The following is a 17,433-nucleotide window of genomic DNA, read 5'->3' as shown; positions in this document are numbered from 1 at the left end:
GGGCCCTGAGGGGCGGCCGGGGCTGAGCGGGAGGACGGGCGGCCGAGAGGGGAAGGAGCGGGCGGTGCTGCGAGGGAGAAGCCCCCGTAAAGGGAAGGATCGGGCGGCCGTGAGGGGCGGCCGGTGCTGAGGGGTACAACGGGCGGCCGTGAGGGGAAGGGGTAGGCGATCCTGCGAGGCAGAAGCCTCCATGAGGGGAAGGGCCGACAAGTGCTGAGGGGAAGGAGCGAGCGGTGTTGCGAGGAAGAAGCCCCGTGAGGGGAAGGAGCGGGCGGTGCTGCGAGGAAGATGCCCCCGTGAGGGGAAGGAGCGGGCGGCGGTGCGAGGAAGATGCGCCCGTGAGGGGAAGGAGCGGGCGGTGCTGCGAGGAAGAAGCCCCGTGAGGGGAAGGAGAGGGCGGTGCTGCGAGGAAGAAGCCCCGTGAGGGGAAAGAACGGGCGGTGCTGCGAGGAAGAAGCCCCGTGAGGGGAAGGAGAGGGCGGCGGTGCGAGGAAGAAGCCCCGTGAGGGGAAGGAGCGGGCGGCGGTGCGAGGAAGATGCCCCCGTGAGGGGAAGGAGCGGGCGGTGCTGTGAGGAAGAAGTCCCCGTGAGGGGCGGTGCGGGGGAGTGCGGGGCGGGCCCGCGGCCCCTCGAGGCTCCTCCCGAGCCGGGCCGTGTCTCGTCCCCGCCCCGTTGCCGTGGCCACCGTGAAGGCGTCGCGGTGCCGCCGCCATGAGCATGGACGACGTGCGGCTGCGGTGGCTACGGGACCGAGCGCTCGCCCTGCTGGGTCTGAGCGACCCGGCGCCTCTGGAGGAGCTGCTGAGCGAGGGGCCGCGGGCCGCGCTGCGCCTCTTCGGCGGCGACGATGCGGGCGGAGCGGGCCCGGCGCTGCTGCTGCTGCTGCGGGCCCAGCACGGTGAGCAGGCGGTGGGGGAGGCCCCGCTCCCGGCCCGCTGAGACCCCCACCCCCGGGCACTGTCTGGCCCCGCGCCCCGGCTCTGTCCTTCCTCCTCCCTCAGGGCCTTGTTTGCCCCATGTACTGAGTCGTAGCCCCGTGACTCCTCGTCCTTACTCCTCTCCTCGCCTCTCCATCCCTAGGGCTGTGTGGTTCTGAACCCCTTCAATCCCACCCGTCTGCAGAACTCTGGACCCTCTGGTTGTGCCTGGGTGGGGTTTGCACCATCCCTGCTTTGGAGTGGTTATACTGTGCTTTCCTCCCATTTTTGATTGTGCAGATACACGTGACACGAGGGAGTTTGCAGAGGAGCAGCAGGAGGAAGGCACAGGTGACCCTGTGCTGAGCAGGGTTTGAGTGGCCAAAGCATGGCCATTGCAAGACATGTGGGCTGGACGTGAGCAGCTGATGTTGTTTTCTTAAGCAGATCCAGCAGAATCTGTAACATTAGCAGCTTCTTGTCCCAGGAAAGCAGATTTGATTTTGTGGAGAGTCTCCTGGACACTGTGGCTGATGAGTGTTTTCCCAAAAGAAACTAAGATGAACAAAATCAACCCACAAACACAGGTCTTCTTTGTCTGTGACATCTTTTACTAACCTTATAATTTCAAATTTTTAGAGATTAATTTTATTCAAATAAGTAGAATATGTTCCCTTTAGTACGAACAAAGTAATTTACCTTGTCTTAGGAGTTGCAAGCTCTGCTCTTTATTCTGATGTAAAGTTTTGGGGATAAAAGTGGTGATCCTGTAAAGAGCGAAGACTGGTGCAGTACTTTAACCACAGTATTGTACAGAAGCCTTTCACAAAAAAAGGGAAAAAATAATGAAGGAAAGAGTGCATGACAAACCCCTTAATTATTTACATTTTCATTTACAAAGTATTTTCATCTTGGAACATGTTAATCCACTTATTTTGCCGTAAAAGATCAATTGTGTTGGAAAATGCTGGTAAGGATATTCTAAATAAAGACCAGTTTCCTGTGGAACACAGTACAGTCCCTTGGTTGTTTGGATTCAGTTCTGCAGCCATAATACTCTCCTGAGGAGAAGTGTACAATTAACACTGAGTTTGGATGGCTTTTTGTTGAAAGGTGATCCTGACGATGGAAGAAAATGCCCAGTCATTTAGTTTGAGAAAAATTGGACAGATCCATCTTATATGTAAGAATAATGTTTTTTAACTGAGTTCTCTGGTGTTGCTCTTTCTTAGGGCTGACTCAGAAAAGCAAGACATCCCCTCTGCAACCTGCAGATAGTGGGAGTGTGTCAGGTGATGTATCAGCTGTGTCCAGTGGGCCTGAATTGAGTAAACCAGAGCAAAGATTTCCACCTGATGGGACAGAACACACCCCACAGGTACAGGTGTTGTGTTTCACTCTGTCCTTTTCTGGGTGCTGCTTTTCTGATGTAAATGTTTCAGTAAAACGGGTAGTCAAATCAAAAAGGTTCAGTGCAGAGCAAGGACTCAGAGAAGAACATTTTACAAGAACAGGAATTTCCATTGAAAGCCAGCAGCCTGTGGTGTCTGCCACAGCCTCTGACATTGGCAAGACCTTGCAAAGGTGATTTACTGGGCAAAACACTGACTTTGGGTGAGGAAATGCAGCAGTGAGTTACTCAGGTACTGCATTAACTGTTCCCAGAGTTGCTTGTAAAAGAATAGTTGCAGATGGAATAATTGCTATGTAATGACACCACAGGGGGAGCAGGTAGGGAACAGTGGACAGAGGCTTTTGTACCTCAAGTCTTTTCATTATTAGATGGTCTGGGGTTTGTAACTGGACTTAGTTTATGACTGAGATACAAGTGGAAGGGGAGTAGGTGCAAATTCTCAGATACAGGAGGCATTTAGTGCTTTCTCATGTTTCAAGCACTAATGCTTCTAGTCCTTTTTGTCTGGAAATCAATGTTGTTTCCAGAGTTGATGCTTTTTATTGTTAGTTGAGTGATTTTTTACCATTTCATAGATGTTATTAGTTTATTTGGACAGCAATGTGGAGATAATGGAGTTAAACTAATGGTTCTATCCTATCTCAGGCAAACATTTTCTTGCTCTTAAGGGACATGACAGCAAACAGGAATAGTCATTTATCCTTTTTATTCTCTGTTTCAGCTACAAGAACAGAAGATTGACAAAGTGTGTTTCTGTGTGGCTCTGGATGAAATTCCTGAAGGATTTGTGTCAGATTTTACCGTGTATTTCCTGAGAGACACCAAAGGTGTGTGCCCTGAAGAACTGCAATCTCAGTGTTTTGGGTTTTGCATGAAGCAGCACTTCCCATTGGGAAAATGTGACTGGGATTCAGGATAGTGCATATCCAGCCTAATTGGTGGGTAGGAATACAGTCAGAATAGAACCAGGAATCAGGAGTGCTTGGTCATTTTATGGCAGTTCTGTGCAAGCTTATCCTGACCTATATGAAGAATAAGAGTTCAAATCAAGGCCACTGTTTTTATGAGCAGAAAACCATTTTCTAATTCTCAGTCTGGATTGTCAAGGCTTAGACCCAGGTGATGACACTGAAGTATTTTTCTGCCCTTTCTGAAAAAGCATCTGCACTATTAAAACCAGCAATAGTTTTGAACGTGACTTGCCTCAAACCTTGTAGTTTAACTTACTATAAAAAGGACTTTATGCTTTCTGTATCAAATATTTAGATTTATACTAATTGTTTGTATACTTTTTAGAAAGAGTTGCTGAACCTGGTGACCTGACTGAAGCGAATGAGATTCTTCCTCAAGTGATAAAGTCTGGCATACTGACTGATGCTGCTGCTTTGATGATAAAGGATGCCATCCCCCAGGTAAGTGTGTTACAGCTCTTATGTAGGGAGCCTTGAGAGTTTCTAGGAGTGATTTGCCTCTTTAGTATTCAGCTGAGCATATGGAAATACTGCTATTTAGTAAGTGACCTTAATATGCCAAAATGAAGGTTTTGTAATCCTTGTTTGATATTTTGTTTCCCATTTTTTGTAAAGATGTGGAGATGGGCATTATTTCATTGCCTGGCCCTGTATGAGAGTCATTTCAGAGGGTGACATCAGCCACCTTTATTTCTGTGCTCTCAGATTTCCATACAGACGTGCTGGAGCTGTTTCCCTGCAGAGCTTGGAGCAGAGAGAATGATGCCAAAGGAGTGAAGTGAAAGAAGACAAACTTAAATTAGATTTTAGATCAATGTCCGGTGCTTAAGTGAATTGCTGGTAAACTTTTTTTAATATGACCCATCTAATCTATGGCTCCTTTTTGAATTCTAGGTGTTTTCACCCTCCCATGACCAGCAAGAGGAAACTTCCTTTGATTCAGACAGTGAAAACACAGATTCTGAAGAAAGGAATTTTCCAGAGTCTGAACTTGCAGAAAAGAAAGACCAGCCTGTGGAAACCTCTAATACTCCAGTAAGGAAAGAATCTATACAAGAAACTGAAGGTGAGTGTTGTGCCTCTGCAGCACTGTGGGCATTGGAGCACATGGCAGGGCAAAGAGTTTCACCTCAGAATGGCTTTGGGTAGAATAACAAATAGGATTTCTGGGGAGGCTCTAGAGCTGATTGAAGTTTCTCTTTGCTGACACCAGCAGTGTTTTTCCTGCCCTGAAGCAGAGCAGGCAGCATGGAGAAATGGATGAAATCAGTGATAAGTCTCTCAGGCAGTCTGGAGTAAAAACAGGAGAGAGGGTTGGACATGTCTCATCTCTTCAGGGTCTCAGGCCATAGTGGGGTATGAAAGTGTAGTTCAAATTAGATTTTCATGTATTGTTTGGTGTCCCTTCTCTGACAGGAGCTGCTGTCATGCCATTTTATAGGAATATATATTTGTTTGCACTTTGTTAACTATCAAAAAACTATTTTGCCCTCTTCTCAAGCAGACAGGGCAGGTGGTTTGTTCCCTGTGCTCAGGTGGCCAGCAAGGGGGAAGGCAGAAGCTGTTCCAGTGCTGTCGGAACGAGACAGTTCATTCCGTGTGCCTTTTCTTCCAGTAGGAGATATTGAACTGGAGATACCAACTGTAAATCTTGATGGAGACGTGGCAGTTCTTGCCACAGATCCATTGGTGGTTCAGTCTTTGGAAAGTTGTGCAATGACCTGGCAGAAGTTGATTTCCACAGTTCTGAAGCAACAACTGAGAAAGGTCCCACAGGTAACGTTGTCTGTAACACCAGGATGCTGTTCCTGCCAAAGACTTTGCTTCCTTCCCCTACAAGAATATCTTTGAATGGTTGTGTAAATTTTTAATTCCTCTTCATGTTTGATTTTTGAAAAAAAATTTACTAATTGATGAAAAGTAGAAAAAAACTAGTGAAGAACTGTGTGGCTCTGGGAAGTAGAATATAAATAGAATATAAAGTAACTCACTGCAGGTCCTACCCACACAGGATAACTAAGGGACTTTTGTTATCTGCACCCTTCTAAAGAGCTATGAAATACTAAAACCTGCAGTGATTTTTTAATAGAAAATGATATTTTTGATTGAAAGATTTTAAGATTCTGATTCTGCAAACACTTATGACTAATACAATTAAACATACTGAGGGATTTCAAGTCTATGAATTTACCTGTGCATAAGCTTTTGCAAACAAGGGCTCTGCAGCTCAGGGCTATACTCCCCATGAGCAGTTCCCTTCAGTGTGTGTAAAAGTCTTGACTTCAAGAATCTTCTTCTCTCTGGGTATTTTGCATGGTTGAACCCTATCAGGTGTCTCTCAGCATGAATTATATTAAAAAGAAAGAACAAATATAGTCCTGGTTATAAGTTTTCACTCCTGCATAATGATAATTTAGATTTTTTTATTTGATTCTACATCACTTGCAGGGTAATGGTCCATTTGCAGAGATTGACCTCTGGCGTGACAAAAATGCTACTTTAAGTGCTCTTACTGAACAGACAAAGCTTCCAGAGGTGCAAAAAGTCTTGAAAATATTACAGCAAGCTGAATCTAAGTGTATTGGAGATTTACAGACAGTCTTAAGTGACCTCAAAAATTACCATGTGGAAGCTCTAGATAATGTAAAGTTTCTTTCAAGCCTCGAACGCCACTTGCAGGTAAATGGCCTTGAGAAAACTTGGTCAAGTTGGAGCTGTAGTTACCCAAGTTTGGTTTCCCTGTTGATGTAATCACCTCTTTTTAATTATTTTTACTTTTCATCAGCAATAAAAATATACTCTAGAATAATAAAATATATTTAATTAAAGACTTGCTTATTTTGTTTGAGTTACAGTATTTCTAATATTTTTGGAAGCCCAGAGCTGTGAATTCTTGGTTTGTAAATCCAACCTTGGGAGAATTTGACAGTGTAGCTGAATTGGGAAAAACAAAGAAACCCAGGATTTCTCTGTTCCATTTTTGAAGCAGCTTCTACCACAAATCTCAGCTGATGTCTCAGTGTTAAAGTTTTATTGACTATCAGCCAAACATCCAATAAAGAGTTGGGCCAGCACCTGTCTGGGATCAGCTTTTACAACACAGAGACCCTTAATGAGACAGGACATAAAAGCTTTTGGAGCAAAAGGTGCAGATTTGCACATCCTTACCCATGTGTGTTATTGAGGCACTAGGGTGTCTCCTTGACTGAGTTATTTATTAAAAACGTCACAGACTTTCTTAACTTCAGTATCTATAGAATAAATATTGGTTAACTGAATACAAATGTGTGTGTTTTCATGACATCTCATTCCCAATATGCATTTCACAGAATTTAGCACACGGCCCTGGCTCTGACGTTGTCCTGAACACAATTCCCTCCCTGCTGAATACCCTGAGGATGGTGTGGGTGATGTCCAGGCATTACAACAAGGAGGAGCGGATGGTTCCCCTCATGGAACGCATCGCGTGGCAAATTTCCAAAAGGGTGTGCGAAGTTGTGGATGTGCACACACTGTTTGAGTAAGTGCTGCATTCCTGTTTAACCAGGCTGCTTTTATCACAAGCTTTGCTTGTGTTACACAAGGTAACACTTTCATCAAGTAGAGGTCAGCATTTTTCAACCATTTGAAGTTGTATTAAGTCAATTTATTTTGTAATCTTCATGAATTACTAAATCAGCCCTGAAGAAATAGGTACTTGCCCTCTATTGGATATAAACCAATGAAACAAATAGAAATACAGTGGTAAAAAAGTGGCATAAATAAAATTAAAATCAGTCCTGAAACAGTATTTCCTTTCAAAATCACATTGAAAATTGTAAGTTATGAATTTTGCCTGGATCTTACGTAATTAGAATGTACTGAACTGGGATATATTAATCCAGTTGAGATGTAATTTTATCTATAGTATCTTAACTGTGTTGATTTGATTAATAGAGAAGATGCAGCTGCTGCAAAAAAGAAAATAACAGAAGGCAGAAGCATTCTTGAACAATGGAAGAAATGTTATTTCGCTACTTGTGCCCAAGTTGAAGAATCGGGAAGTGAAAGATACTGGAAATTTGACCTGAAATGTTTATTTGAAAAAACAGATTATATGATTGCAATCTGTCAAGATCTGCATGATATTTTGCAGGTAGTAATATAGATAATAAACAAAGGGTTTGTGTGTTATTATTCTGTAGAGGAGATTTTTTTGTATTGTAGATGTTGACTTGTTAACAGCCTTTAGTTTGGTGAGTGTCATGTATTAAAATATAGAAAATATAAATCACAGCACAAATTAATCATTCTCTGAGAGGTTTATATTTTTTAAAGGAAAAATTACAAGAAAAATTACCAGAAAAATGTGTTAAATGGCAGAAAAGATATTAAGAAGAAAGCGTTCTGGTATATTCTTCTGAATTAATAGGTCACTGAAGAGCTTTACAATGTATTTATTCCTGAGCTGACTACTGTGACAGAGAACCCAAAGCGTATTGATGCACTGCTGAGAGAAGTAAATGGGCTCATTAGTCCTATGAAAGAGCTGAGATTTGACCCTTTTAACATTGTAAGGGCACGTGCCTGGAAATCAGTTATGAGAGGATTTAGAGAAGAAGCTTCAGTAAGTACCATGTCTGTGATTCCCCAGAAATTGTACAAATATACTTGACTACTGTTATCAAAAAGTATTTTCATTTTGCCTCCCTTTATTGGTTTTGCAAGATGAATCTCTGAGTGACAGGATTTCTTGGCTTTATTCCTTTGTTTAGATTATTGAAGAAAAGATCAAAGAATTTATTGATGAATCTTTTAAGACCCTTCGATCAGCAGAACCTGCATTTGACATGTTGTTAAAGTTCAAACACATCCAGACACGAGAAACTCTTAATGAGCACATGATGATGAAGTTCAGTGATGTTTTGGACCAATACTGCAAAGAGGTATTTAATTTAGGGATTTCTTATGTGCTACATGAAGCTCTTTACCTAATGAAAATCATAAATGTCTTGTCTAAATACCTGTGTAGTGTCATTTGCTATCTGAAATTACACAATAAACATAAAAATTGCTCTCACTTTTTTGGAGCTGGTTGGAGAAATACTCTGGTTAATTTGCTGAAGTGGTTGTGTCACAGTTTGGGGCTGGAAGGTACTTCACCTTGTGAACAGCAATTCAACAGGACACCTTCCTGAGAAAATGCACCTTTCAGACCCTGCAGCTTCCTTGTGCTGGACAACAAGTTCCTTGTATGACCAAAAGGTGTCAGAGATCAACCCTGAGGGCAGAAATAATTTCTGACATGGAAGTCTGTGTGTTGGAAAGCTCTTCATGTCAGCTTTTTTCTTGATATATTAAAGAACATTGAGTTCAGTGATAAAGTGTGATCTTACAGAAAATGCTGCCATAATGGCAGTTCCTCAAGGCAGAGAAAGAAAGACAAAAGAATTTGTTTTATTCTGGAATCAGCACCAGAGCATGTGCTGTGTACCAGATACTGACCAGGAACAAGCAGGGGAGAAGTGAGTCTTTGCAATACTTTGTTCTCTTCTAGGTTGAAAATGTTAAGCAAATCTTTGTTCAGAACCTCGAGGATCCACCTCTGTGCAAGAATCACCCTCCAGTGGCTGGAGCAATATCCTGGTCCCGATTCCTCTTCCATCGGATCAAACACACCATTATCCGATTCCAAGAAGTTGAGGAGTTGCTTACTAGTGAACATGGAAAGAAAGTATGTTGGTTCTTTTGATATTTGATGAAGGAAGAAATACTTTGCTCATACACTCCTTCTAGAGATGTGAAAATACTTTTAAGTGAGGGGGAGTTCCAGGGTTGTCTTTGCACACAGAAAGCTGTGTTAGTTGTGAAAAGCTGGTTGGGGTTTCCCACTGTTTCCCAGGGACACAGTGATGGAATCAATGTCAGAATTCAAGAGCCTAAATTCTCCAGTGCCTGCATTAATTACAAGACATTACTTGTCCTTTTGTCTAATAAAAATCAGAAACCATAGCAAGACATTGTATTAAGACAAGTTAGGTGGTCTTTAAAATGATTTATACAGAGTTTTCCTTTCTAGGTAAAACAAATATATCTTCAAGTGGCCAAGAAGATGAAAGAGTATGAAGATGAAAAATACAAGGAGTGGAGAGAGAGCACAGAACAGATGCTCCCACTGTTACTGAAACATAATCTGCTGACTGTTGTCCCTCGTGGAGCTGCACCAAATGTTCATCCAGAGACCTCTGAGCAGGTGAGATCTGGGAAGATGGTGTAACAGACTTCTCTGTGGGGAAGAATGAAACCTACCTGATGGTCATCAAGAATTCTCCAAGAATAATAATTTAAAAACAGATTTTGAGAGGAAAATTTCAAAGGTTCTGAGCTCAGAATTGTTTGTGGCTCAGAATTGTATGTTTATAAGACATAGCTCCTGATTCACCTGGCAAGTGGATAAAGGTTTTTTCTCTGTGTGTTTTTCTGTGCTATAGTTCCTGATATTTTTTAGATTTTGGTACAGCATCTTTAGGACATAGAAACATAACTTGGTACTGAAGTGAGATAGAGGCAGGTTCCCAGCAGAGATGATGCAGAATCCTGTTCTTGCTAAACTTTTGTCTGACTCTGAATTTCCACTGGGATTTATGTTCTAACTGCTTTCAACAGTATGTAAACAGGTGATTTAGTTTAATCAGCTTTCACTGAAGAGGTAGTCGTGTGTAATTTCTGAAACTAGAATGCTGAGGCTGCTCTAGAATTTTAAAGGCATTTTCCCAAGCTCTGAATGTCAGTCATTCTGACTTTTTACCTCCTGCCTTGTGAAATGTTGCCAAGAGCTCACCTTTTCCTTGTAACACTCTGGTGCTTTTCTCCTTCCTGCTGCTCTTTCTTGTGTTGTAGAGCTCTGTAGCAGAGGAGTCTGTCACCACCAAGAAAAGCATCTGCTTCACAGTGAATTTTTCTCCCATACTCCAAGAGATTATCACTGAAACAAAGTCCATGGAACAGCTGGGGCTTGCAGTGCCAGAAATGGCGAGATATGTGGCATTACAGGAAGACAAATATCTTGGGTAAGGCTGTAACAGAATATCTGCTCACATACAGACTTATGGCAGCATTTCAGGTGGTTTCACTCCAAACCAGAATAGAGTCATCAGATTTTGGAAATATGATTGCCTCTAGTGACTGGTTTTTAAGGATATAATTACTAATGGCCACCTTGCAATGATAAGCTTTTCTCTGGCACTGGCTGCATCCTTTATACTGTAGGACTGTTTTAGAAATTAACATCTCATCAAAATCTGAGGGAAAACAAGGGAAATAATTTGTTTTGCAATGGATTGTTACTGCAGTTTAGGTTTCATTTAAATTCTCTGTTACTTTCTTTCTGTACAGCCTTTGAACAAGGCAGTTCTGTCCAAATTATCACAGGCATTTACACACAGATGTGCCCATAACATCCCTAACTAGATATTAAAGTTTACCTGTTGAGTTTCCTGTATGTGCTTCAAACTGAGGCTGTCTCAAAGACTCGGAGCTGGGGCAGGAGAGGTTTGTTCAGCTACTTTTGAAGCCACAAGAAACTTTTCTTGTGTTTTCAGTGGGAAACAAATTACATTTATAATCAATACATATTCACTGGTTAGTCCTTCAAATTTTGCTTTATTTCGAAGCCTGAATGGAATGCTGGAAGTTCTCTGCTCTTTGATGGAGCTCAGAACTGTATTTCAAGAAAATCATCATGTTTTGTCGTTGTTGTGTTTCTGACACTCCTTAGGTACGCAAGTAGGTTGACAAAGATGCTGGATCACTATCACAAATTAATGGGAACACTGAATGAAGCAGAAACCAAACTTCTTGATGACCATATCCAAGAACTCTTGAGAATATTCAAATCAGGATGCAAAAGACTCACATGGAACTCTTTGGGTAATGGAGAGAGGATTTTAAAATGGCCTTGGACAGTGATTTTCAGTTAAAAAGTCTCCTCAGTTCTGCAGCCTGTTTTTTGTCATGTGACAGCAATGCATCCCTAAGTGATACATCCTATTGCCACAGTCAGGGGCAGAATAGAATGTTAGAGAAACCTGATCCAGGAGGGTATTTCTTGTGTTTTGATTATATTTAAAACACTGGAGATGGTTAGAGAGACCCTTTGGTAAGAGGGACTTAGATTAAGGATTAGGTGGAAAAATATCCAATCTCTCTTTCTGCAGAACCTTAGTTCATTCTGAGAGAACAAACACATGTGGTTGTGCCAATTTTGATGCATTGGTGAAATATTTGTTAGAAAAGAAAGAAACCCAAATGGTTGTGATTTATTTCAAGGTATTGGTGAATTTATTGTGCAATGTACGCAAGCCATTGGGAAACTTGAGTCACTTGTCCGTCAGATTCATAATATTTCTGAAGACATAAACAGCAAACTTGTGTTCATAGAATCAGCAAATCTCTTCAAGTTTCCATTTTCAAAAAGTGGTGATGAACTTCCTGGTAAGTCTTTGTATTTTCATTTCCCAGCTCTGTGATGTTTTATTTTTCTCTATCTGCTCCTTTGTGGTTTTAGTTGCAAGATCAACCCTTTTGATTGTTATCAAAACCACTTATAGTGGTAATTCAGGGTGTAACAGAAAACTGAACTGGGTTCCTCAGATGGAAGTGGCAGTGAGGCACAAAGATGGTTGTCTCCCAGATCTGTCACTAGAGTGAGTAGGTGATGGATCAAATTTCTTTCAGCACTTTGTAAGCTTTAAAAATATTACTCTCATATCCAATGGTTGCTATTAAATAATTAATCATTAACAAATGAAGATATTTTTATCAGCCTGCGAGATCAATTTCATGTTCACAAATAAAGCTTATTGCAGTGTATAAATCTGTTAGATCTTTTGCAGTTAATAATGTTATTTTTTGTATCTGTTGCAGAAGCAGGAGCCTTTTTTGAGTATATTAAGTGTGAAAGAGCAAAAGATGTGGAACCCTTGGTTAGAAAGTATTCTGCAATTCCACCACTGCTAATAGAAGTGGAAGGCCGAGTTGCCAATACAAAGACTGGCAAATCTCCAAAATTGGCTTCCTATTATGCATACTGGGAAAATAGGATTTATCAGGTGTTGACACAGTTAATTGTGAAGTAAGTAAATTGTTTGCTTTGATGAATTTCCAGCCTTTCATCTTCAGATTTCCCTGGATCTCTCGATCAGTGTGTGTGACATTCTGTTTGAACACCTCAGTGATTTACAGTTTGTGACAGATTTGTATTTGTACAGTTTTTTCCCTGTGAAGAACAGAGAACTGATAATAAGGTACAGGAGAAACTCAGATTCTGAAATGGATATTTGCTGCATGATGGTGGCAGAAGAGCTGAATAAGATTTATTATAAGCAGGATGTGATTGCAATAGAGCATTGCAGGGTTATAAAAGCTTCCCAGCCATCTCTGCTTCCCATGATCCATGTCTTTGTAATCTGGTCCATGCTCACGTAACTTTGTTGTGCTTTCTTGTCTGGGCTCTTGCAGTGGAGTTGACCATAGTCTCAGCATCCTTTTGCACCAGGGTGTCCCCATTTGTTCCTTCTGACAGTTTCTTTTAGTTGAGCTTTTGCATTAAATCAGTTTAGTGGGACAGTGTTGCTCCCAGACACATCCGTGTTTCCAGCTGACATCGGTGGTAACTGAGCACACACTGATAACCGCAGTCTCTGTTGGGCATTTCCACAGGGGCAGCACCTGATTATTTCTATATCTGACACTATTGTTTTTTTCTTTCTCAGGAATTTACAGGCTTTTAATGCAGCTGTTCTTGCAAATGTGCCACTGTTAAAAATAAAAGCTGTTTTGTCTGTTCCTGAGATAACCTTTGAACCCAGTGCCAGCGAGATTGACAAAATGACTGCACAGTCCATCCAGGACTGTGTTGAGGTCACTAAGGTAATTTTTGATAAGGATTTTTCTTATTGCCAGAGTTTGCTTGTGGTTATAATGAGCCAGTCTTGCCTTATGTCTGGGCAAGCATAACTGTCAAAGGGAAGATTTGTGTTGCTTTGTCTTGAAATCTAAATATCCAATATATTGTTCTAATTTTACAGACTGTCCTATCTTTACAAACTGATGACAAAGGTAAAAAAGCCTATAAAGCTTCATGCAATTTTTACTCAGGCAAAAGTATCTATTACTATTTAGTGATTTTGCTGGTGTAAGGACATGATTTGTTTCTACACATCAGCACACATCAGAAGGAAATACTTTTCAGATTGCTCTGCAGGTGTTGCTTTCTGATGTATGAAAGGAATGTGAGTGGCCTCTTTTACATTATATTTTTTCTTAAGAGCAGCAGAAAACCAGTTCAGGAAATGTTGGAGAAGGACATCTAGGACACCAAATCTCTAGATGAAATATGTAGCTTGCTGGAAGTGATGCAGCTGTATTGTCCTGCATAAATATGTTCCTATTGAACTGCTTTCCTGAAAAGAAGCCAAATATTGTGACAGTGTTCCTGCCCTGTGCTGATGGAGAAATGAGTCCAACTGAAAAGAATAAATTAGGTTAAGTGTGCTTCCTACACTCAGATTTGCTCTTCTGCTCCACTTCTGCATCCAGCCTGTTCGATCCAATACCTTTTTCTCTCTGTCATACTGCATTGTTATTCAACAAAGATTTTAGAAGCACATTGAGCAAAGGAAGTGTTTTGTTAGATGGGGAAGTGTAATGCTGTCAGAAAGACACTTAATTTGGGAAAACATTCACACACTTCCTACATTGTGTCCTAAATAATGGTGAATTTCTTCACCAGAAGGGTTATCTGGTCCTGGCACAGGCTGCCCAGGGAAGTGGTGGAGTCACTATTCCTGGAGGGATTTAAAAGACATGTAGATGTGGCACCTGGGCATGTGGTTTAGTGGGGGCTTGACAGTCCTGAGTCGATGGTTGGACTTTATGATCTTAGAGGGTTTTTCAACCTAAATGACTCTGGCAATGATTTAACTAAAATGACTCTACAAGGTAACTTTTTCAACCCTGTCTTGAAAACTCCAGCACTTTCTACGATGGATGCACGGCACATGTGTTGAATGCCCTCCTCAGCACGTCAGGGAAGATGAAGTTGTCACTTTCAGCTTCTACAGTGATGTCTCCCAGAGCCCCCTGATGATTGAACAGGCTGTTCTTGTCACTCAGAATGTCCACCAAGTCCTGGCCTCTCTCAGCAAGTATTTGAACCAATGGAACAGGTACGACCTGCTGTGGAAAACAGACAAAGGCACAGAACTGGAGAGGTTGGCTGCACAACAGCCTGCTTGTGTCACCTTTGATGAGCAGCTGCAGTTCTATATGAAGATAGCTCAGGAAGTGACTCAACAGCCCCTGATCAAAGATGAGCAGTTTATCAGGCTGCAGTTGGCTCCGTTAGCCCTCTCAGTGCAGGAGAATGCTAAAGGCTGGATGACTTCACTTGGGAAGTTGCTTAATGAGTCAGCAAGAGAGAAGCTTGTCAGGCTTCAGGAAGAGATTCAGGTAAGTGTGTTCAGTTTGATATTTTGTTATTTTTATCATATAGACTGAAAGTGAATCTGTGTGTTGTTTGCTTGTGTGTTGTGTTTGACTCATTATTATGTTCTGCCTAATTGCTTTGACAGTGTTGTTTCTGGGAATTGTCTTTTCCTTTTACAGAGATTATCACAGAGTCTTAGTAGGTCTCCTGCTACCCTGGATGATCTCAGAATTGTCCTTGGCTCATTTGCAGAGATCAAAGCCATGTCCTTAGATGTGGAGCTGAAATATCTGGACATCTGGGAGAGATACCGAACTCTTGCACTGTACAATATTCCAGTAAGTGCATCAACCAGCTCAGAGCTCAGCTAAGGGCACAAGTGCCTCAGCTGTGAATGAATAAATGTTTCCATTTTCAGACATTTGACAGAATTATGGTATGTAAGGTTTGTCTGGAGATTGTCTAATCCCCTCTTCTCAAATCAGTGTGTCCACTTTAATGGACATACAGCAAGTGCTTAAATCTGAATCAGGTCACTTCAGCAGTGCTTTTGTGTTTTACAGATTTATAATGTGAGCACATATTCCTCACTTTCTTGTGACTCCTTGTTTCTTGCGAGAGATGCCACTTGTTTTGTTCTAGGTAGCTGAAGAAGAGCAAGAGAAGGCCGACAAAATCAGGGAAGAGTGGGAGACGCTTTTCATGGAAGCAGCACAACTCGATCGCAACCTGGATCGTAAAGGAGGTATAAAAGAGACATTCACAAAGGTAATATTTGTAGTTAATACTGAAAAATAGATTCCCTAGAAAGGGAAAGGAACACAATTTAAACACTGTTCTCTTTAGGTTACACAACAACAAATTAAGGACTACAGCAAAGAGACAGAAGATTTCTTTCAGAAGCTCATGACTGAGGGGCCTGCTTCTGTTGGGGATGATCTTGATAAAGGTAAATGGATTGATGATGTGTGTGAAGTGATGTCTCAAAAACATTGGTATTTGGATAATTCAAATTTTTTGTAAAGCAAAAAGATTTACTTTCCTTACATACAAACTCATCAACCAGGAATATGCACTTTTTTAGTACTAGAACTTCTTCAGACTATATGCAAATGCTGTCTTAGTTATTTCCCATGAATCCTGAGATTATTTATCAAGAAAAATTCCTTTCCTTTCCTAGGACTGGAACTCATGGCCAATTTTGATAAAAAATTGAAGAGACTGGAAGAAAGGCATCGGGAACTGGGCAGTGCTGAGAAACTCTTAGACTTGCCAGCAACAACGTACCCGGACTTGATAAAAGCACAGAATTATGCCAAAGGTCTGAGGCAGATCTATGAGATTTATGCATCACAAAGAGTGAGTATCCCACTGTGTCTGCACAGACACACCCCTGCTCATGCACAGACACACAGAAAGGGGAGAGAGGAAAGGGCTGCATTGTCCTCTGGTTGCTGTCAAGTCTGTTCAAAGCCTTTGCATGGAACAAACTGTGCCCTGGAATTGGCCATCACTGTGAAATAATTTGAATAATATTAGTACACCACTAACAGTGTCTCCACAGAACCAAACACATTATCTTACCAGATAGGAACAGACTTCTTCTTGCCCCTAATAATTATTGGATGTCATTTTAGTGCAAGAGTCTTCTGACCATTTCAGTGGCACTACTTTTGCATATAGTGTGTGTACAGGAGACAATGGGTATCTCAGGCTTTAACTGGTTTTATTTGTACAGTATTAAAATGCCCTGTAAAGTATGCTCTGAAGGATGCTTTACCTGTTCTCCATATTCCTTTTGATTATTGCTTATATAACTGATGATGTTTGGCTCTAAATCTGCCTCGGACATGAACCTTTCTCTCCCTCCATTTGTGAAATGTTCATACAATTCCCTCTGCATCCTGACTGTTGTCTCTACATCCTACTGTAGTGAAAAGACTGTTTTGGGGGGAGTCAAAATACATTTTTTTCCCTCCTGATGTCCTTGTTTCCAGGCAGCTAAAAAGGAATGGTCTCAGACCCTCTGGATAAACCTCAATGTGCAGCTCCTGCAGGAAGGAATCGAAGGATTTCTCAAAGCCCTCCGCAAGCTGCCCAAGCCCGTGCGCACCATGGCAGTGGCTGTTCAGCTGGAAACCAGAATGAAGGCATTTCGAGACTCCATCCCCTTGCTGCTTGATTTGAAAAATGAAGCTTTAAGAGAAAGGTTTGCTTTGATTTAGAACTTTTAATTTGCATTACTGGGGTCATACCATATCCTGGAGCTTGGTACTTTCTCCTTAATGAGCTTGTGTAATTGCATCCAAGTGACTGCAATGACTGGGCTACTTTATGTATTCAAAGTTCATGTTTAAACAGCAGTGTTAAACATGGTTTCACTATTAGATGTTAAATTACAGTTGGTTTTGTTTTTTACTGTATCTGGTGTTTGATACAATTGGCGTGTCAATTTAAAACAGGCATTGGCAAGACCTTATGGAGAGAACAGGAACAAGGTTTGAAATGAAAACAGAAACATTCACTTTGGAGAACATGTTTGCTATGGAGCTTCACAGACATGCAGATGTTATCAGTGAAATAGTTGGAACTGCTGTTAAAGAACTTAGCATTGAGAAGGTAATGTATTGAACTATAAAATCGTAATAAAACTAAAAAGGCAAG

The 17,433-nt window shown here is 41.5% G+C and overlaps 1 protein-coding gene across 1 annotated transcript in view; it reads left to right on the top strand.

Annotated features, from left to right (window-relative positions):
* Window positions 1-711: 711 nt before the first annotated feature.
* Window positions 712-17,433, top strand: part of DNAH10 (dynein axonemal heavy chain 10) — a 52,113-nt gene continuing 35,391 nt past the window's right edge. Inside the window, exons 1-25 of the mRNA XM_071572384.1 lie at window positions 712-898; window positions 2,150-2,295; window positions 3,053-3,158; window positions 3,628-3,743; window positions 4,197-4,368; window positions 4,918-5,078; window positions 5,751-5,981; window positions 6,632-6,822; window positions 7,239-7,437; window positions 7,714-7,908; window positions 8,057-8,227; window positions 8,839-9,015; window positions 9,361-9,486; window positions 10,182-10,344; window positions 11,052-11,210; window positions 11,610-11,774; window positions 12,207-12,414; window positions 13,055-13,211; window positions 14,316-14,792; window positions 14,949-15,107; window positions 15,412-15,537; window positions 15,616-15,718; window positions 15,950-16,128; window positions 16,767-16,978; window positions 17,232-17,388. Coding sequence (XP_071428485.1) covers window positions 712-898; window positions 2,150-2,295; window positions 3,053-3,158; window positions 3,628-3,743; window positions 4,197-4,368; window positions 4,918-5,078; window positions 5,751-5,981; window positions 6,632-6,822; window positions 7,239-7,437; window positions 7,714-7,908; window positions 8,057-8,227; window positions 8,839-9,015; window positions 9,361-9,486; window positions 10,182-10,344; window positions 11,052-11,210; window positions 11,610-11,774; window positions 12,207-12,414; window positions 13,055-13,211; window positions 14,316-14,792; window positions 14,949-15,107; window positions 15,412-15,537; window positions 15,616-15,718; window positions 15,950-16,128; window positions 16,767-16,978; window positions 17,232-17,388 — 4,443 coding nt within the window. The remainder of the gene's footprint in view (window positions 899-2,149; window positions 2,296-3,052; window positions 3,159-3,627; window positions 3,744-4,196; window positions 4,369-4,917; window positions 5,079-5,750; window positions 5,982-6,631; window positions 6,823-7,238; window positions 7,438-7,713; window positions 7,909-8,056; window positions 8,228-8,838; window positions 9,016-9,360; window positions 9,487-10,181; window positions 10,345-11,051; window positions 11,211-11,609; window positions 11,775-12,206; window positions 12,415-13,054; window positions 13,212-14,315; window positions 14,793-14,948; window positions 15,108-15,411; window positions 15,538-15,615; window positions 15,719-15,949; window positions 16,129-16,766; window positions 16,979-17,231; window positions 17,389-17,433) is intronic.

This window comes from Pithys albifrons, chromosome 17 (genome assembly GCF_047495875.1).
Source record: "Pithys albifrons albifrons isolate INPA30051 chromosome 17, PitAlb_v1, whole genome shotgun sequence".
NCBI lineage: Eukaryota > Metazoa > Chordata > Aves > Passeriformes > Thamnophilidae > Pithys > Pithys albifrons.
Note: the sequence above shows the minus strand (reverse complement) of the source record. Positions and strands in the feature narration are given on the sequence as shown.